The sequence below is a fragment of the Vitis vinifera genome, chromosome 2 (assembly GCF_030704535.1).
Source record: "Vitis vinifera cultivar Pinot Noir 40024 chromosome 2, ASM3070453v1".
Taxonomy (NCBI): domain Eukaryota; kingdom Viridiplantae; phylum Streptophyta; class Magnoliopsida; order Vitales; family Vitaceae; genus Vitis; species Vitis vinifera.
The window spans coordinates 3,500,921-3,522,178 of NC_081806.1; the positions used below are offsets into that span (position 1 = coordinate 3,500,921).

The following is a 21,258-nucleotide window of genomic DNA, read 5'->3' on the forward strand; positions in this document are numbered from 1 at the left end:
ATAGACGGTATATATATATATATATATATATATATATATATATATATTTTCCGATAATGAAAAAATTCTGTGTTACAAAATTTATGATGGAATTAAAATTAAATTTATACATATTTCAATTACTAGGAGGTTGTATTTTTATAGATATTTAAATTAAAATTTTTATATGATTTTTTAAGAAGGGTTTAACTATTCCTCTCTCCTTTATATGAATTGAAGAAATGACATATGACTTATTTTATATAAAAATTAATTAATTTTTTTATAAGGGTTCTTTGGATGGAAGAGTTTTATTAATAGGGGTAGTTTGGGTAAAAAAGTTTTATCCCGAGGTTTTACTTTTAGATTAATAATAATAATAATAATGTATATATATATTTGAAATTTGATATATAATTTTTGTTTTTCATAAAACAAACCAAAAAATATATGTTTATAATTTTAGGACTATGTTTGGAGGAAAAAAAAAGTGAAGTTTTATTTTATGATGACTAAATCGTACGGTCAATTATAAAGAACTTTGTATATACTTTATGATATAACTATCACATATTTATATGAATCCAAAATATATATGTTAAAATCATTTACGGATTCAAAATTTATGAAACAAACAAATGCTTTGATTATTTAAAATGCTCGAAACAAATAATTATCCGAAGTATTCAAATATATAGAGCAATAATTGAAAATTAAGTCATTATAATAGTATAACTGATCAAATTTAAATGATTATATGACTTAAAGCGAGAGTTTGTAACTATTGCGGTATACCTAAACGATTTCAATTTTATCATAAATTATTGAGAGCTTACAAGAACGATTAATTATTTAAAGAAATTTGTTTAAATAAAAATATTTTGAAATAGCAAAATTTTACCTTAACCCATAAATCGAGTATAAATATTAATCTATCGATTTACATATGCAGAAAAAGTCATCGAATATCTTCATATGGACAAATTGTATTAATTTTGTATCTTCGTGGTTGTTTGTTTACTTAAAATAAAAGATCTATTTCATCTTAAAAAATAAAAATGAATAAATATTTGGTTTCACGGTACCATGTCTCAATGCAATTAACGTACTATTATACCTTATAAATTGTATATGATCGAATACAACATCTCTATTAATCAGATAGCAAGATACAATTATGTACCAATTGAAAGACATTAAAACGGGGTTAAACGATTATGTATCATTGAAATATAAAAATTCAAATATTTTTAAGTATATGAACTAAACAAAGCATAATTATATTAACACCAACGGAAGCATACTAATATGAATATTAGTGCGACATGCTATATATATTTCATTCAATTTTTATCTTATTAGGTTTTAAAGACAAATCTTTTATGAGGCTATCCTAACTATCCAATTCATTTAAAAAAATACATATTTTTTCCCAACACTGTTTTCCACAAAAACTTTTATTAATGGGATTTTAATGAGACATGTTTTAAGAATCATTGACATTAAGTGAGAAATGTTATATATGTGTGAAAAAATTCAAGAATATCATAATTTCTCGTGCTAAACCTTAATTTTTCAATGTGACATTCATATTAACATTGATTTTATATGTATTAAGGAAATATATATAAAGTGGGATGAGATCGGGTAATACTTGAATTGAAACATTTACAATCTGTTTGGTAATGATTATAAGAAACAATTTTAATATTTATAACATTTGAATTTTGTTATAAAAAATACTATTTACGAGTATTGAAAATATTAGAAATGGTTTTTAAAATATCATTAAACAATCTCATAATATTTATTTATTTTTAACTCAGTCGGTGTATTTCTATCATTTTATTTATCCATAATCGTTTGAAAAATTAATCATTGTAATGCAGAGTTTGTTTAGCCATGTGATTTAAAAACGGATTTCTATTTTTAAAAATTTATAACACTATCTGGTTGTTGTTTTTTTAAAACGGTTTTTAAAAAACAAAGTAAAAATATAAAATAATTTTTAGAGAACAAACAATAGTTGTTTTCACCAATTTTATCATTTTCCAGTTACCATGTTTTTTGATTTTTTTTAATAAATTAAATAATAAAAATAAAATTTAAAAACAAAATTCAGAAAACAAGGCCTAAAAATCCATTGATTTGCCTTCAAAATTTTAAATAAGTATTTGAATTAATGGTTTCAAATAAAACATTTAATAAATGGTTTAGAGGACAAAACAATTTATTTATGTTTTTATACATCATGAATAACTAGCTTCTAAATTAATTTCCAAATATCGTATCTAGCTAAAATACTTTTTTATTAATTTATCATTATTTTAGAGCTACCTTAATCTCTAAATTACTAGTCACGTGATCCTTTTATAGTGATAGATTCCACAATTATTATTGATACCATTTTCTTACGTTGTTAAATTTCGATTCACATTTGAAATCATATCATCATAATAATTCATTGAAATTACCCCAAAATTAGAAAATTATCATCACTCAACAACCGGTGACTATGCTTGATTGCTCTCTTATTAAATTACAAAAATTTCAAACTACAAGACAAAAATATAATGAATATTATAGCTCATTTAGGTGTGACGATTTTCTTTAATGAAAACATTATAAATGCTAAAAACACACCTTCAAGTTATGGGACAAAAATAAATTACATTTTTGAAAAATAATTTTATATTTTTTGGAATAAAAAATACAAAAAAACATGTTTGACAATAAAAAAATATTTTTTGTTTTTTGTTTTTAAGAATAAAAGACATGATATTTTAAAAGAACATCTTTTAGTTATTTTTATATTGTTTTTACTTATTTTTTGGATATTATTTTAAGAAATAATTATACAAGCATATAAAATGATTAAAAATAAAATACTAAATATAAACATTATTTTTAAAACATATTTAAAAATATTAAAAATAGATTAAAATATTTTATATTTTCAAACAGACTTTTGTTCTATCAAAATAAGATAACATATTTTAAAAACTGTTATGAAAAATTATTTTTTAAAATTGTTTTAAAAATCAGTTACCCTACATACCTTAAATTATTTTTAGATTTTAAATCGATTGTTTTTTAAAATTTTGTATTAACTTATTACTTATTTCTCAAATTTTTAATTGAATAAAAAATATCAAAATATTTGAGTTTTTATAAATAGTGAAAATATTGATTATTTTTCTTTGCTTCATAAAAATAAAATATTAAAATAATAATACCTAATACTCATTTAAAATTAAGTAAAAAAAGAAAAAACAAACACGCCGCACTCAAAGCATTTTTCTTTAAATAAAAAAAATGACATATTCAAACACTATGTCACTAAATTGAGTGCTTTTTCTTTAATAAAAAAATGAAAAAATAAAATAGTGGGTTACAACTTACAAGGATGATCAGACCTTTTGGTTATTTTTCTGATTTTCTAAATAAAAAAAATGTAAAAATAAAATAATTATGAGCCATTTCCTCCTTTACCGGTGGCAAGGCCCAATCATTGATTTTATTTTTAATATAAAATTAAAAATTAATATATAAAATAATATTTTCTTCACTTTAATTAGAAATGCAATAACTATATTGCATTATTCCAATGATTTTATTTTAAGAATCATAAATAGATGTGCCAAGTGCCACGTACCACGTGTCACGTTTTAATTATTTATCAAATTGATATTAGAATTATATTTATTACACGTGAGTGTAGATTATGATAAACTTACCAGCTGTCTGGATAACTGTAACGTACCGGATTGGCCCGAACCCGAGGGCGAACAAGCAAACAAATCCATTTCAGCTTTTCTCTTCATCATCACCGCCATTTCGTTGTCACGATTCATAGCACACCGCCTTTCTCTCAACCCTAATTTTGGATCCGGATTGTTTTTCCCCCCCTTCTGAATCGGACATCATCTTTTCGTCTTCACAATGTTGATATAGTTCTCAAACCCCTAGTCTCCATGGATTGAACCGAGTCGACCCGGTGAGTTAGGGTTTCTGCGGATTCGAATTTGATTCGTTTGGCGTGTAGGAATGTCGACCACAGGGTCAACGGAACGGGCGTCTGATGACATCATCGATGCGTCGACGCCGCTGCTTGGGAATGCGGCGGAAGGTCGGGATGATGATCGGAGCCGTCGATCTGTACGGAGACAGAGCCTTCGGGAGGCTGCGCGGTTTCTGCGGCGAGCGAGCAGCCGCCGGATGATGCGGGAGCCGTCGATGTTGGTGAGGGAGACGGCGGCGGAGCAGTTGGAGGAGCGGCAAAGCGATTGGGCGTATTCGAAGCCGGTGGTGGTTCTGGACATGATTTGGAACTTTGCGTTCGTGGTCGTGGCGGCGGCGGTTTTGGTTCTCAGTCGGCGTGAGTCGCCGTCGATGCCGCTGAGATTTTGGATTGTGGGGTACGCTTTGCAGTGCATTCTGCACATTGTTTGTGTGTCTGTTGAGTACCGGCGGAGGCGCCGGCGGGCTGGGGTGTTTGGGTCGGAGGACGACGGAATTGGCAGCGGCGGGAGCTACAGTTCAAGCCCGCAGGGGGATTCGTCACAGTATGTTACGTTGGCCAGTCTGGGTGATGAGTCTTCTACAAGGTACATTTGCAAAGAATTTTGCTCTGTTTTGTTTTAATTTTTTGAAAATTTAGAGGTAAAGAAAAAGAAATGAAATTTATGTCTTATGATTGATGCTATTTTGGTTCTAAAATTAAAAATAAACACACGTTAGCGGAGACAAAGATGTGAAGATGGGTCTTAACTCTTAATCCTCTTCGCTTCATGGATACGGAAGCTAATAATTGACAATTGCCCATGACGGAGGAACACTAGGAAAAAGAAACGTGAAGAAAATGAAATTGGAAGGTTGTTACGTTTGCATTTATTTTTGGGCAGGTTTCTAGGCCTAAGCTATCATATAAAAATTAATAGAACATCCAAGCTCAGTTGGGATACACTTTCCAGAGAAACTTGAAAAAGATGAAAATGGAATTTTAAATCTTATGTTTCATGTTCTTTTTTAGTTTTAGAGCATTAAAAGTTACAGGGTAAATAGTTATGGTAGGTTCAGGGGAGTGGAGGATCTGGAGGTTTCTTTCTTAATTCTTCTGTCCCTCTAAGAGATCTGGCGATAGGCTTTCTGTAATGAAATCAAGGTTAAATTAATTTAGTGCATTATGAGTCATGCCATTTCTTTGCTTTCTTTTCCCCTACTCTCTACTGCTCATTATGATTTCTTCATCTTTGCGGAAAATATTGCCATTGTGATGCAAATGCAATATTCTGTCCTAGGTGGCGTGTTTTAATATCTTTAATTTGAATTTTTTTTTTGGATAGGTAAAAAAGAGAGTATTAATAGAAAAAGGTATACACGGTGTATAAAAAGAGACCCAACTACCAAAAAAAGCGTGAAGACGCAAAATATCTTTAATTTGATATATTTGATGAATCATTCATAAGATGTTGATGAACACCATTCACAAACTTGTCAATTCCTTTCTCTTCTCAGCAGTGTTGCAAAACATTTGGAATCTGCAAATACCATGTTCTCATTTATCTGGTGGATCATTGGGTTCTATTGGGTATCTGCGGGCGGCCAAGCTTTGGCACGGGACTCCCCTCAGCTCTACTGGTTTGTGAAAAACTAGTTACATTATTGTGGTTTGGATCTAACATATTTTTTGTGACTGAATATTAACTTAGCAATGTCTCTTGGTATGCAGGTTATGTATAATTTTTCTGGGTTTTGATGTGTTCTTTGTTGTTTTCTGCGTTGCACTGGCATGTGTCATTGGAATTGCTGTTTGTTGCTGTCTTCCATGTATCATTGCAATTTTATATGCTGTGGCTGATCAGGTAGTTCTCATTTAAACCCTACTCTGTGTGTAAATATTTTTAAATAGCTCATTTCATGCATTATCTTAATATCATCAACTATAAGTGCCCTATTCCACCAGACAGTGTTAGTTGCGTGATCTTGCATGCAAGTTCTAGCCTACAAGAACAACATATTTATTTCTATCCATGTCGATTTTGGCTGCATATCATCAACAAGAACTTTCATCTGGAACCAACCATCATTGATGTTGCAGTAGGCTTTGTTTATCCTGTTTCTTTGCTCCACCAGTCTCTTGGAGCCACTTCTAATCCTTTGGGCTTACTCACCCTGTCTATATCCTCTCGTCACACCCATTATTAATGGTACCTTTTGGAGTTTTTATGCCTACCTTAACATCTCATTTTAGGTACATTCATCACATAAACGTCTTATGTCTTGTTTGAATATTTAACCCATGATGCATTTATGATTTATTTATAAAATGCTAATTCTATCAGTTTCAGAGGAAGTGCTGGAGAAGCATTAAACTTTTGGATCTCATCATTTTCTATATTAATATTAGTTAAATATTTGAACTATGATAGATCAGATTAGAGCAAATTAGAGGAGATTATCTTTCTATATATGCCTTTTGTGGTCTTTATGATGGAATTCAGTTATGAAAGTACTTCTACATTTTCTTTTGCTTGTGATGGATCACAGATGTTTTACTTGAGGCAAATGACCAAGATAAGGCTTTTTCTTGGGAGTGATCAATTTCCTAGATGACATAGCATGGAGATCAACAAAAATTACAGCATTTTGTATGCAATTGAAAGGAATTGAGATATATAGGATGCTACATGTTGAAGGTTGATCAATACCAGGAATTGGTGCTTGTGAAATAGGTCCATTGCTTATCTTAAGAAAAGACATGGCTGCATGGGGTCCTAAACCTCTTAAGTTACAAGATTTCCTAATTAGAAGGATGAGCAAATAGCTATAATTATGTTTGGTTGTTATATGTTAGGCAGTTCATTATACCTCAAAATAAGCTAGTATGATAGAGAATAGGCTGCTAAAAATCTCCAAGGGCAAAAAGCTAGCTTTGAATGTTGACTTATTTCAAAATTTCCATCAATTTGATGAATGCCACATTTGTTTTGATTTGAGGGGTACAAAAGGCTGTTTGGTTTTGTGGAGAACCTTAGCTCCATTTTTTTTTTTTAAGAACAAAGAAGGGCTTCTTTTTTGTGCCTGCAATAGTCCCCCAAAATGATCTATTATGCATTGATCCTCTTACCAAACAATTGTTCTTTCATTCCTTGGATTAAAGAAGGGCTTCTTTTTTGTGCCTGCAATAGTCCCCCAAAATGATCTATTATGCATTGATCCTCTTACCAAACAATTGTTCTTTCATTCCTTGGATTAAAGGAGGGATTTTGGCATTTTATCATGTTCGTTAGTCGGATTGGATAGGGATGGCAAAGAAACCTTCAGGTTGGGTTTAGGTAATGATAATCGGGGTTGGGAATGGGGAAAATTGAATAGACCTGAATTAGGTTTGGGGATTGGGAACCCAAACCAGGTACGAGGACCCTATTCCCCACCTCAAACCTGCCCCGATTATATATGTATATAGGGATAAAGGTATTTAACAATCTTTTCAGAACCGGACCGATCATTGAACCAGAAAAGTTATCGGTTCATGGTTCACTAGTCATACCAGTGGTCGAACCGCAGTCGAACAGGTGATGTCATAAATATATAATTTATATTTTATTAAAATTAAGAATAATTTTAAGAAATATATATATGTATATATATAATATTAAAATTATAGCATTTCATTTTTTTGTATTTAATATGTCTATTAATTGATAAACATAAATATAAATGTATTAATATATCAAATTTCATTAAATAGAATATGTATAATATTTACATATGAGAAGAAAATTATAACATTTAATTTTATCTACATATCTATGCATTTTATTATTTTAAAAATATTATATTAATTAATTTATATTATTTGCATATTTATTGTTAATAATTATTATAAAAAATTGCAAAGAGCATTAATATAAAATATTGTTACTCATATTTAATAAAGGGATTGTGTAGCATGATGGTTGTCTCCTCCTTTTGTAAACCTTAGATCTGAGGTTCAAATCCTCACAATGCAAGCATTTATTTTTCTTTATAATCAAATCCCACATCCCACATCGGAAACTTACAAATTTAATGAGTTCCATAAATAACCTGCTCATTGAAGGAAGAGGAAAGCTGCCCAATGGGCTGCGTGACGAGTGGGCTGCTGGTGGGAGATTAGGAGGATTTTGGGCCCCCAATGCTGCAAGGCTTGCCTGGTGGGGTGGAAGACTAGGAAGATTTTGGGCCAATGTGGCCAAGGCCCCATGGCGTTTTGGTTGACCCACATGTTGACTGGTTCATAGAAAACCGGATGGTTCGTCCGGTTCGACGACTCAACCATCGGTCCGTCCGGTTCGACGTCAGTCCAAAACCCCTTCCAGCTCAAAAGCTGAACAAGACTAGATCAGGGTCCGGTCGACGGTTTAACCGGCCGGTTTGGTCCGGTTTTTAAATTATTGGTATTTATATATATATACAGGCACACAAACACACACACACATATTGAAAATTTAAAAATTAAATATGAATTCAAAGATAGGAAATGGGAATGGGGGCAGGGGTGGGGATTGGGAACTTGTCCCCTTAGAGGAGATTTCCTCGCCCTGACCTGCCTAGTCTAAGACAAGGAATGGGGAAAATTACAAGCAGGGAAGGGCGTGGGGGACCCCTACCTGCCCCACCTCACCTTGTTTACATCTCTAGGATTGAAATGTAAAAAGGATGTGGACTTTAAGGTTATAAAGAGTTGCTTTATTATATCTGGTGGGATGTAATTTCACCTTTTTTACTTAAATAGTTTTAGCTTTCTCAGTCTAGATCCCAAAATTCCATTGCCTTATGTTGGTTAGTAGGATTGGAACTTTAAAAGGTGAAAAGGATGTAGAATTTGAGGTTAGAAATAGTTGTCTTATCAACTGTCATTCTGGATCCCAAAATTCCATTGCCTTGTGGTTATTCTGAAGTGAAGCTCTGAGTGTATCCCATGTATTGACTCCTTGCTGCACACTATGTCGTGTCCGTGTTCATCTTGAATTCAATGACTCAATCAACAACCCACTAGAGTTCCCTTTTTTGGGTCAATGTTTGGGACCAGTTCATACATATTTTAAGACACATGACACCTGAAGGTGGATGAATTAGCTTTATTTGTGTTAAAAGAGAAGATGTTTGAAAAGTGAAATTACACACCAGTGCTTGAGTCCTTACCACCCTAATATTGTTGACTAGATCATTGAAACACCTTTCATCCTAATTCATTATCAGATCAAGATATTTTGGTTTTCTACCATCCAAGATTCTAGAACATGCTCCTTATTTATGAAGAAAAGGTGGCATGGGTACTGTGTGTATCAAGTGAACTCGTGAATTCTAATTTTGTACCTTTTGGTGACTATGATGATAAAGTTTTGAACTTGCTAGGAACCAACCCATGTGGCATTGGGCATAGAAATTTAGTTTTATGCCAATTAAAATTCTTCATCCGCAGCAAGCTATTAGCATCTTATGCACTATAGAATTGTTATGTATGCATTCTCTTTCTAAGATTTTTTTAACTACGAACTTTGTGCTGCGGTCTCTTTTTACAGTGTCCAACATTTTACTTAAAAATTCCATTTTCACTACTCATTTTTGTCATTTTTTCCAATCAGTTGATATTTCCTTAAATATTGACTCTGATATGGATATTTAATCATTATTTAGAATGTCTCCTCTTGGGTTCCCATCCTCTGTTTGTGAAGTTCCAATTCATGCCTTCTTAGTCGGTCATCCCTTGTCACTTGTTTGAGCTACTCAAGTTCCTTCATATTCTGGTTGGTTGTGAAAATTTGCGTCTTTCTGCTCATTTTGTGAGTCTTTCTGCTCATTTGTCTCAATGTTTCTTAGGGCTTGTGTGGGAATGATTTTGAAAACAGTTCTCAAAAAGAAGTTTTTGAGAACAGTTTTAAAAAAAAATTCTATGATATTTTCTAGAATAAAATCTGTGGGAACTTGGAATGTTTTCAACCTATTTTGTTTCCAAATATTTCTTAAAAATAAAATTTATCTATTATGTGTTATTTTCTATCGTTCTCCACACTTGCACAATTATTTTTTAAATCAACCCACTAAAAAAGAAGTGAAAACAACTACAATATGTTTCTCATAAAACATTCTTTTTTTAAAAAAATTGTTTTCTATTAAAAAATTACCAAACTTACATGTTTGACAGAAAAAATGTTTGAAAACTGTTTTCACACATGTTTGACAGGAAACATGTTTGAAAACTGTATTAAAAAACAGTTTACAAACAGGTTCTTAGCATCTAAGTTCTTAATGTTTTTGGTTTGAAAACAGGCTCTTAGCATCAAATTAGCACACATGACCTTATTGACCTTATAATATTTCTCTTTGATTAAATTTAAAAAATATTGTCCATGGAGGGCTTAATTTTTTTTTTTTCAATATAGGACATAAAAATTTTAATTTTGCCCTGAATGATGTTATTGTTCATCTATTCATTTGTCTTTCTGCATTTTACGTCATTATTTTGTAACATCGGTCATCAAAGCAGGAAGGAGCATCTAAAGAAGACATTGATCAACTTTCAAGGTTTAAATTCCGGAAGGTTGGTGATATTGAGAAAATTGATGGTGACATTCAAGGAGCTTGTGGAGGAATAATGACTGAATGTGGCACAGATGCACCCACAGAACATGTTCTTTCACAGGAGGATGCGGTATGTTGTCTGGTCCTTCATATGTTCTTTTGTTTTGTTAGTTTTATTTTCTTTTCCATTTTGCTCCTTAAATGAAAGGAATCATTAAATTCAATGTTATGATTTTTTTAATATATGTGTTAGTATTAGCTTGAAATCTAATTGAGCTCTTATGGAAGCTTCCTATTTATCATTTATCTGGTTAAGGAGAAGTTCTGCCAGTACTGAGGAGTACTTTCGCATCTTTTACTTGTATTTGTGAGGAAGATCTAAAGGAGTTTGTTTATCTGGGCAATGTTTCTTACACTTGCCATTGGTAATGTTTTATTTTTACCCAAGGAAAAAACACACTGTCATTGTCTGAAATGGTGCTTATGGTAATTTGTAGGAGTGTTGCATTTGCCTGTCTGCTTACGATGATGGGGTTGAGCTGCGGGAACTCCCTTGTGGGCACCATTTCCACTGTACCTGTGTTGATAAGTGGCTCTATATCAATGCTACATGTCCTCTCTGCAAATACAACATTTTGAAGAGTAGCAGCAATGGCCGGGAGGAAGTGTAGGAGGAAGAATCCCAAAGAGATGTCATTAGGGATGAACTAGGGGCTATGCATGGTGTTGTTGTTCCGAAGAGTGGGTTTAATGCAGAGCGTGTCAATACTCAATAGAGGCCTTTGTTATTCTTGTCTGATGATGTAGTATTTGTCCTCGGTTGAATTTGTTATGGTGGTGGTGGTGGCTGTGTTATGATGCCCCTGGTCTGGCTTTTATTGGCCCTTGTGCATAGGGGTTTCGGCTGTAATCATCTCAATTACACTTGTTCGCCCTTTCTCTCCCGCTCTCTCGCTTTCTGTTAATTATATTATTTGCTAGAGGACCGTATTTTGAACTTTGAAGAAAATTTACTACTGTTAAAAAGGCTTTTGTATATATCTCAATCCAAAGCTTCACAAACATTTGAATGAGCATTTCTCACTTAAGCACATCATTGTAAATAATGCATTGGTATTGAATGTATGATCAGAGAAACTACTTGTGTTGTGCAACCTTTGGGACGGTGATCGATGTGGGAAACCCCCCTCCCCCACCCCACCCCCCCAAAAAACAAGTATAAAAAAAAAAAAATGAAGAGGAAAAGGATCACCTGCTGTCACTTCCTGTGGACATATATGCTGTGGTTACCAACTGAATGGTGGTGTTTGGCGCGAAGCCGGAGCAGTAGTTTGGCTAACACATTGTAATTGTTTTTGTTCTCAATTAGTTTTAAATAGATTTTTATTATTGAAAAATGGGAAAGCCCTTTTTGAAAATTATTATTAAGAACTGATTTGGAAAATATTTTCTAAGGCCTTCACCTCCCTTCAGTTTTATGAATTTTTGATGGTAAAAATGAAACTTGTTCATTTCCATTTTTGTTTTTCAAAATTTAGAAATAAAAAGTGGAAGTGAAGCAAAACTAATCTCGAAAATATTTAAACAACAGTCGTTGCATTTAAAAGCTACAGGAGACATGAAAACAAAATGTATGTGCATTGTTTTTGTAAATATGAAAATATTTTCCTTGTTTCCACCGTCAAACATTACGCTCCCCATTGTCCTTTTCGTTTCGTTAAAAGAAAAAACGAAAAAAAGAAGTTTGCAAATTGTAAGTTTCCTAAAAAGGCTAAAAGGCTGAGGGTTCCGCGTGAAATTTTCGTTAAAAGGCGCGAAGCGGAGAAACGGGGTTCAGAAACGCCGACTGTGGACTGTGGAGGAGGGTAAAGCGGGAGCGGAGAATCCAACACTAATATTCGGCCTAAATTCTCCCACTCGCATGGATGGAGTCTTTGCTACAGAGATACCGTCGCGATCGTCGCAAGCTTCTTGATTTCATCTTATCGTCAGCTTCCATACATCAAATTCCAACCTCATCTGCTCCTACTGCCAATGTTTCTGACAGTGATCTTGATGTCGTCAGTGCTGATTACGTCCTCGATTGCCTCAAATCCGGTTAGTAGGATTCATTTCTCCCTCGTTTGGTTTCCGGGAAAGCTGCAGGACAATAAATTATGATGTGTCGTGTTTTTTTTTTCATTTTTTTTCCCTTTAATTGTTCTCTTCCTTCTCGTTATAGCCAATTTTAATTATCCGAGCTGGATAGTGTAACACAAGCTTGATTGAGATTTTTTTTTTTCTCGTTTCTTTCAACGGTTGGTTTCGCATTTCATTTTCTTTGGATCTCTTAAAACTCAAACTGCGTTTCTTGTCCTGGAAATGAAAAGGACAACACTGAACTCTTTCAAATCTGTGTGCATGTTTTTTTCATCAAGAAAAGGAAAGTTGAGCTAATCTAAGTTACACAATGGTGAACAGAGACCTGATCTGAGTTGATTTTTGAATGTAACTGAAACAATAAAACACAATTATTTACTTGGATGATGGCAAAACTACGGGGAAGTGAGGAGTGCTGTTTGTAGAAAACAGTATTCTGGATACAAGTGGGGGCTGACGGCAGAGCTGCTTTAGGGAGTGCTATTTGTAGGAAAACAGTATTCTAACAGTTTCCCAGGTAAATGCGGCGAAACTTATGTAGCGTATAGAAATAGCAAAGGCTAATCAATATAGAGTTGACATTTTCCAAGTACTCCAAGTAAATGGGTGAAGAGTTGCAGAGATTTCTGTGACAAGGTTAGCATAACTTCAATCCCTTTATTCTTAAAAATTTGCATGGAATGGCTCATCAATCCAATTCTGGATGAGCAAGAAGAAGCAACATCTGAATTCTTTCTTAAGCATTACCGACAGTATTGCTTTAACTTTCTGGTTGTGTGATAGGTTTATTTTTTCTTTCTTCATTTGTTCTCTTTTTCTTTTCTCAGCTGAAGAAAGGATTTTATATAATTATTTTATTTTCGCTCTCTTAGAAATCATTTGAAACGTTCTTGTCCTTGTCCTGTTCTCTTTGAACGTTCTAATTATGTAAGGTGATATTATCTTGTTATCAGGTGGGGTGGTTGATATCTCGGAAGCAACTAAAAGGTATTATGAAGAATCAGCTCGTCCAGTAATGGTAAGGAGAGATGCATTGATTCTCTAATTTCTCCGAACTTCATAGTTTGGTTGTTCCAGCGAACAGTTTAAAAAAATTTAGAATTATGGTTCTCACAAGATACACTCTATTTTCGTTCTGTGGAATTTGTTTGGAATTGAAGTACCAGATTGATTAACAGATTCCTAATGCAGTCTTCATTTTTTAGACTTCAAATTTCTTATAGATATTTTTAGTCTTCGATCCTTTCCCCTGATGATTCTTGTTTGATTCATTTTGTTGAAATTTGTGGTTTTGATCTTACAAGTATGATCTTTCTTGAAGGTGTTTAGAGAGCTGTAATAAGAGTTGGCATGTTTCCTGAATCTCCCTTTTCACTTATCAATACATGTTTGTTGATCTCTCTGAGTGGATAAGTGCTAAAAATGGGTTCCTTTTTGCAGATTCATTCTCAATTAGGGGATTCCTATTTTCTTTCTTCAGATCCAGATTTGGCTGAATCTCCTCCTCGGCGCCTGCCTCCTCGAATCCATGTGAATCAGAGCAGTAATCATTCATCTTCTTCATCTGAGAACATTGCAATGTCCGGGGATGGCCATGACCTTAAGTATACTACCACAACATCTACCCCTTTGAAGCCTGTAGAAAATCTAAATATTTTTTCATTAGGATTACCTATCCTGAATACAGGTATCAGTTGTTCAATTTGATTTTCTTGTGAGTTTTAGTGTGATAGAAAGCTTCTACCTTTAGCAGTCCAACCACTAATTACGCATCTTGTTTCTTAATGTTATCTGGTTGTTCTGTTTCATTTTTTTTTTGTTAATTTGTTTCCTAAGCCTGGAGGTTTCATCTGTTGAGTAAACTGATACATAGCTTTAGGGTTGTTGAAGGATTGTCGGATGATGATTTGCGGGAATCAGCTTATGAAATAATGCTTGCATCCATAGTATTTTCTGGGTAATACCTCTCTCCTTCTCTCCTTCCAATGCTCCCTATCTGCTTGCCTCATTCTAGTTTATCCACCTCTTAATCTGACAAGCACTTAGGTCTCTTTCTCTCTTTTGCTTAATAATCTATTTCTTTTTCTCTTTGCACAACTAGGGTTCAAGTATATACTGTCCAGGATAGAAAGAAAGAGAAAAGTTCAAAATTTCTTTCAGGATTTAAGGGTAAAATGGATAAAGCACATTTACAATCTCAGTCTCTAGGGAGACATTCAGAGCTCATTGACACCATCCGAGTTCAAATGCAGGCAAGTTATTGTGTTCTTACTTTTAGCTGTAATTCTTGGTGGCTGATTTGGGATATTTCCTGCAGAACTTTCCAAGTTGAGATTACTATGTGTATGCCCATTGACTGTCTAAAAAATATTCATTGAATTAGGCACTCATAAAATAATGATCTTATATATTAATTCACAATCATGTAACTCTGATAATTCTTATGGAATACAGATAGTATAATAAAGCGATGTTTTCAGGGTAGCCATCTTTAACTAGAAATGCTAAAAGTAGTATTATTTAGGTAGTGTACAGGGTTCTGAATTAACAAAACTACTTTCCCCTGGTCGTGTGTTTCACATACTTGTCTATTAGCTTTGTACTTTCTAGGAAAAAAATAAATTAATCTTGTGCAATTTGCTTAGCATGCCAGAGAAAAAGTAAATTAACTGTACATTTTATGAAAATCAGATTCTGACTAGATTGATGAGAATTAGATAATATATCATGAATCCAAGTAATCATAGTGGCTGAGCAGCCACTGCCTCCTGATTGTAGTTGAATTAGTAAGCTGAGTAGAAAGACTAATTGTGTATTTTCAGTCAACCATTGATGAAACATGATTTATGTGGGGTTTTGCCTATTGTGCTGAATTTGTGGCTATAAAGCAATTGACACTTTTTATATTATCCTGAATTATGTCTCTTTGTGCAGGGTTCTGCTCATTGTATGTGTAGTTAACTTATATATTTACCAACACCAAAACCAACTTTAGTTTAGTTTTTTGTTTTATCTCAAGGGGTTTATACAGTTTTATGCAAAATTGTGCTGAAATGCAGACCCTCAATTGAGTAGTACCCCTGCTTTCTTTAAGCTCCTCAATTACATGTTTATATGTGGAAAATGTGGCTAAATGGTTTATCAACTTATATATTGGGGCTTGAAAAAATCAAGTGGAAGTCTATTTGTGTCATTGCATGTGTACCATCTTTAGCTTTTAATTTAATTTAATTTAATTTATTTTTTGTTCTTCTTCTGCTTCTTTTTGCTCCCAATTGGAAGCTAAACCCAATTGCTATGATTCCTCATGAATAAATTGTTTTTTGCTAGATTTCAGAGGTAATGGATCTATGCATGAGACAAAAGTTGATGCAGTTTGCTACAAGGAAACTGTGTGACCGAATTGATATTCCTCAAATCTCGTTGGGGCTGTTAAATAGCATTTTCAAGTCTGATTTTGTCCATGAAAAGTCATATATGCAATGGAAGTATAGACAGGTAAAAATAAACTTGCGTATTGTTTTATGACAATTCCTTTCCGTCTAGAATTCCCTCTTCTTTTTTAAACAGTGGTTTTATAAACGTATTATCCGTTGTTGGCTTGAAGGACTTTAGTTGTTATCATGTTTGGTTATTTTGAACAAACAATAGTTTTCCATAAATATGTCATCCTTCATTTTTAGGTATTTCTAAGAGAAACCAGTAGTTTTGAGTTTTGCATAAAGATGCTGTGAACCAGTCATCCTATTGCTAGGACTTTTCACTTTGCCGCCCTGGGTGTGTTTATCATTCTGAAGCTAAATTGATGACCCTGTAAGTAGGGGCGGCCATGCATGGGTGGGTTTGGGCTACGCCAATCACTGAAGTTAGGGGGACTTTGCTGATCCATCCAACCTTAGGCTTAGGACAGTGTTTAACAGTCCAAGGGGTTTAGAGTATAAAAGTAGGCTGGGTCTAATCCTATAGAGTTATGTATGTATATATGTATGTATGTATGTGTGTATGTATGTATGGATGGATGTATGGATGTATGCTTGAAGGAATTCTTTTATAGCAAGTAATCATAAACTTAATGTCAATCATCATTGTCAGGTGGGGCAGGGCTTGAATTGGTCTTGCTTGGAAATGAGATTGGCCAAGAAATTCAGGACTTGCCTGGCCCTACTGCTATGTAAGGCCCAAGCACTGTCCATGGCCACCTGTGCAGTGGTGGATCCAGCATAGGATGAGGGAGGTCATATGCCCCCCCTTGAAAAATATAAAAGAAGTATTGATGAGAGCTGGGTTTGAGCCCACTCCCTCTTGTTAAGAAGAAAAATAAGCCAATCAGTAGGCTAGTTTTTTGTTTTTGGATCATTTTTGCCCCCTTGGATTAAATCTCATGTATTTTTCCCTCCCTACCTTCACTTTCTGGTACTGCCACTGCACCTGTAGCTGTAAAATGTGCTGTTGAAAACTGTAAGTCTGGATAATTATTTTAGCCAGTGCTGTTGCATGTCTAAGTAATTTACTCAACTGTGATCTTCAACATATTTTTACCAATTGTAGATGGTGCCTAAATAGTTCCTCAGTTGTGTTCATGCTGAACAGCATAGGTGTAGGAGTAAATTACCAAAAAAATATGTTTTTTCAGGCTGCTTACTCTCCGGTCTTGCAACTATTTTCATGCAGGCAAATATCTTAGAAGAAGTTCTCTATTTTTTTGTCAATCTTAAAACAGCTGAGCGTCTAACCATTAAAAGTTCTCTCGCAAAGATCAGGAACACAAAGGTACAGCCTAGTTATGGGTTTGTGATGCTTTGGTGACTGTAAATTTGATGACTCATGGAGTGGCTTGCTTTTACATTTCTTTTGATTTCCTCTACAATCTAATAATAAATCTACTTGACTTGTTCTGTGTTGTAGGAATGGGATTTTATAATGCCCCCTTCTGAGCGTGCTGAGGTTCTACTAGCTATGAAAGAGGTTGCTTCAAAATTAGCATCTGTGCCAGGACAATTTGGCATACATGATGAGACTTGTTATTGGACTGCTGGTTATCACTTAAACATTAGGATTTATGAGAAGTTGCTCTTTGGTATGTTTGACGTGCTTGACGAAGGGCAGCTCATAGAGGTACGTGTTTCTGCTCGGTCTTTTCAGTGTAGGAAATTTCCTGATATGGTGTAGTAAGTAACTTTGAGTGATGGTCAAATATGTTATGTGATCATTATTAGGAAGCTGATGAAATCCTGATGCTCATCAAGTTGACCTGGTCTAGTCTAGGCATCAATCAGAGAATGCATAATGTATTATATGGCTGGGTGCTTTTTCAACAGGTACACATTCTACTTTGGGTATTACCTGAGTTTAACATTCACAGAAGTTTCTTGTTTATTTTATTGTAAAACTGAATTCTTTATATATGATTATTTTTCACGTGGAAAAATTTCCTTTTTAGAATTTTGAAACAATATAGAGATTTAGATATGTTATCTCCATTGCATTATTGTATAACATAGTTGATTATATATTATGTGAACTCAATCAAATGTCTCACCTAGGGCAAAGTGGGAAAAAATTATGTCTTCCTGAATGCCATCTTAATATGCAATGGATACTAGGCTCATGTTTTTGACAGATAAATTTATCCTTATATAGCTTTGTGTAGAATGTGCATGTTGGTCATTGTAGGTTGATCCAATCATGGTTACATTTTACCAAGTTTTTGTTGCTAAGTACAATGAATTGATTATTCAACTACCCCTGGAAATTCGTTCTATCATGAATGCGGTTGTTTTCCATTTTTTGAGAGTGACTATTTTGGTTTCTTTTTATCAAGGATATGCTATTTTTTTCTGTCGACTTCTCATTGAATTTTTTTTGTTTATTATGTTGTATCCAATTACCATTAAAGATCTTTTTTCAGTCAAGTCCTCGTATCCTAAAATTTGTGGAGAACTAGACATTTAAATGTATACCCACACCCAACAGTTGTATCAGGACTCATATAACATAAGAAGGAAGGGAACTAGATGAGAAGAGAAGAAAAATGTAATTAGGTGAGGAAATATACGAGTTGAAGAATAGGGTTTCACGGGAATAATTTTCTTTCATTGAGATTATTCTTTTATAGAGTTTACATCATATACAAATCCTTCAAATTAGGAAACTAAATCATTGATTAAAAGGAAAGAATAACTCCTAACAATTACTTTCCTAAAAATGCAAAGATTGACAACTAATAAATAATTTACAGCTTTACAAAGTTATTTCTTTCCATATTAGTTTCGGTTTTCCAACACTCCCTCTCAAGCAGGCTTAAAGATATCTTCCATAGCCAGCTTGCCAACTAGAAAATTGAATTGCCTTTTGTGTAGTCCTTTGGTGAAGACATCAGCCACTTGTTCCTCAGTAGGGATATAGGTCATACAGACCAATCCATTGTCTATCTTCTCTTTAATGAAATGCTTGTCCACTTCCACATGTTTGGTGCGGTCATGGAGAACCGGATTGTGAGTTACTGAAATTGCTGCCTTGTTGTCAAAATACAACTTCATAGGAGATGAACCTGTCATCTTTAACTCTTCCGGTAATCTTCTTATCCACATAATCTCACAAATGCCATGAGCTACAGCTCTAAACTCAGCCTCAACACTACTTCTAGCAACCGCGTTTTGTTTTTTACTTCGCCACGTAACCAAGTTGCCACCTACAAATGAACAGTACCTAGAGGTGGACCTTCGATCCACTATGCTTCTAGCCCAGTCTGCATCGGTGTAGGTTTCAATTTGTAGGTGTCCTCGTGACTTGAACAGAAGACCTCTACCTGGTGTCCCCTTTAAATACCTTAGAATCCTGTAAACAACTTCAAAATGCTCTGGTCCAGGCGCATGCATAAATTGACTAACCATACTCACTGAGAATGCTATGTCAGGGCGTGTATGGGATAGGTAAATCAATCTCCCAACAAGTCTTTGATAACGATCCCGGTCCTTCACATTCTTGGCTTTTGTAGGTTGCAGTTTTACATTCAGCTCTATAGGTGTTTCAGCAGGCTTACATCCTAACATACCTGTCTCATTAAGAAGATCAAGAACATACTTTCGTTGATTTACAAAGATACCTTCTTTGGACCTAGCAAACTCCATCCCAAGAAAGTATTTTAATGCCTCCAGGTCCTTAATCTCAAATTCCTCAGCAAGTTTCCCCTTCAGCTTCTCTAGTTCATTGCAATCATCCCCAGTTAACACAATATCGTCAACATACACAATTAAGATGACTACTTTACCTTCATTTGAATGTTTGTAGAACATCGTGTGATCAGCTTGACTTTGAGTATATCCATAATGCTTTATTACTTTGCCAAAGCGCTCAAACCAAGCTTTAGGCGACTGCTTAAGTCTGTATAAGAACTTCTTCTATTTGCACACTTTCCCAACTCTAAAACTTTCTTCAAAACCTGGTGGAGAACTCATGAACACTTCCTCCTCTAGGTCTCCATTAAGAAAGACATTTTAAACATCCAATTGGTGTAAGGGCCAATTGGAATTTACTGCAAGGGACAACAAAACTCTAATCGAGTTTATTTTAGCTACGGGGACGAAAGTCTCTTGGTAGTCTATCCCATAGGTTTGAGTAAAACCCTTTGCCACAAGTCTGGCTTTGTATCTCTCAACACTTCCATCTGCTTTACTCTTTATTGTAAACACCCATTTGCACCTTACAACTTTTTTTTCCCTTGGTAAATCTACAACCTCCCAAGTGCCATTCTTTTTTAAGGCATTCATTTCCTCAAACACTGCCAATTTCCAACTTGGTTCATCTAGTGCTTCTTGAATATTTCTAGGTACCACAAGTTTTGAAATATTTGTAGTGAATGCTTTATAGTTGTCAAAAAGGTTACTATAGGAGATATATTTGGCAATGGGATGTTTAGTGCAAACTCGGGTTCTCTTTCTAAGAGTAATAGGGAGATCAAGGTCAAGGTCCTATGCAGGAACAATTGGGGCTAATCCTAAACCGGGTTTGGGTGCAGATATTTTTGGACTTGGACCAAAGTGTGATGGTAAACTTAGATCAGTAACAGAAGAAGAAGAAGCATGTATATGAGTAGGAATAGAAAGAGGGTTACCTGAGACATTTAGAGAGCCATTGCCCAGGGCTTTCGGTTGACCATGTGCTGGGATGATCAGCTGGTCTTTACTTTTTTCAGGGACTTTTTTCCTTGAATAAACCACAAGCTCAAGATTGTTTCTATTTTTTTTCATTCGTAGTATTTCTTCTTCTGATAGACCAATTTCAGATTCGGATTCAGTAGGCTTAGTTTCCTTATTTTCTTTTTCAAGAGAGATATCAAGAATTACACTAGACAAAGGTTCAACAATTTCCCAAAAATTTGGTTCCACTAATTTTTCCCCCTGAAGTAAATTTTTGGTAAAATATGGGACATTTTCCATAAAGGAAACATCCATAGTTGTGTAAAAACGTTTTGTAAGGGGATTAAAACATTTGTAACCCTTTTTATTAGGAGTATATCCTACAAAAACACATTTTTCTGCTCTTGGGTCTAACTTAGATCTTGACCTTTTT

The 21,258-nt window shown here is 34.2% G+C and overlaps 2 protein-coding genes across 4 annotated transcripts in view; both read left to right on the top strand.

The window, feature by feature from the left end:
* The first annotated feature begins 3,534 nt into the window (after positions 1-3,534).
* Positions 3,535-11,612, top strand: LOC100251339 (E3 ubiquitin-protein ligase At1g12760). 2 transcript variants are annotated; one of them, XM_010662847.3, is made up of 5 exons: positions 3,535-4,586; positions 5,497-5,619; positions 5,711-5,843; positions 10,514-10,678; positions 11,046-11,612. In XM_010662847.3, exons 1-5 carry the CDS (start codon positions 4,027-4,029, stop codon positions 11,217-11,219), a joined length of 1,155 nt encoding a protein of 384 aa, XP_010661149.1. In that variant the 5' UTR covers positions 3,535-4,026; the 3' UTR covers positions 11,220-11,612. The 2 variants fall into 2 exon arrangements, with proteins under 2 accessions (XP_010661149.1, XP_003631422.1); XM_003631374.4 differs by having other exon boundaries at positions 5,500-5,619.
* A 687-nt stretch (positions 11,613-12,299) lies between these two features.
* The window catches only part of LOC100259829 (protein unc-13 homolog), a 29,485-nt gene continuing 20,526 nt past the window's right edge, over positions 12,300-21,258 (top strand). Inside the window, exons 1-9 of one of the 2 annotated variants that reach the window (XM_002276588.5) lie at positions 12,300-12,645; positions 13,641-13,705; positions 14,128-14,374; positions 14,578-14,644; positions 14,789-14,939; positions 16,018-16,185; positions 17,359-17,457; positions 17,593-17,802; positions 17,904-18,005. In XM_002276588.5, coding sequence (XP_002276624.2) covers positions 12,474-12,645; positions 13,641-13,705; positions 14,128-14,374; positions 14,578-14,644; positions 14,789-14,939; positions 16,018-16,185; positions 17,359-17,457; positions 17,593-17,802; positions 17,904-18,005 — 1,281 coding nt within the window. In that variant the 5' untranslated portion in view covers positions 12,300-12,473. Of the gene's footprint in view, positions 12,646-13,640; positions 13,706-14,127; positions 14,375-14,566; positions 14,645-14,788; positions 14,940-16,017; positions 16,186-17,358; positions 17,458-17,592; positions 17,803-17,903; positions 18,006-21,258 lie in introns of those variants that run through there. The other variant, XM_010662860.3, reaches the window with a different exon arrangement.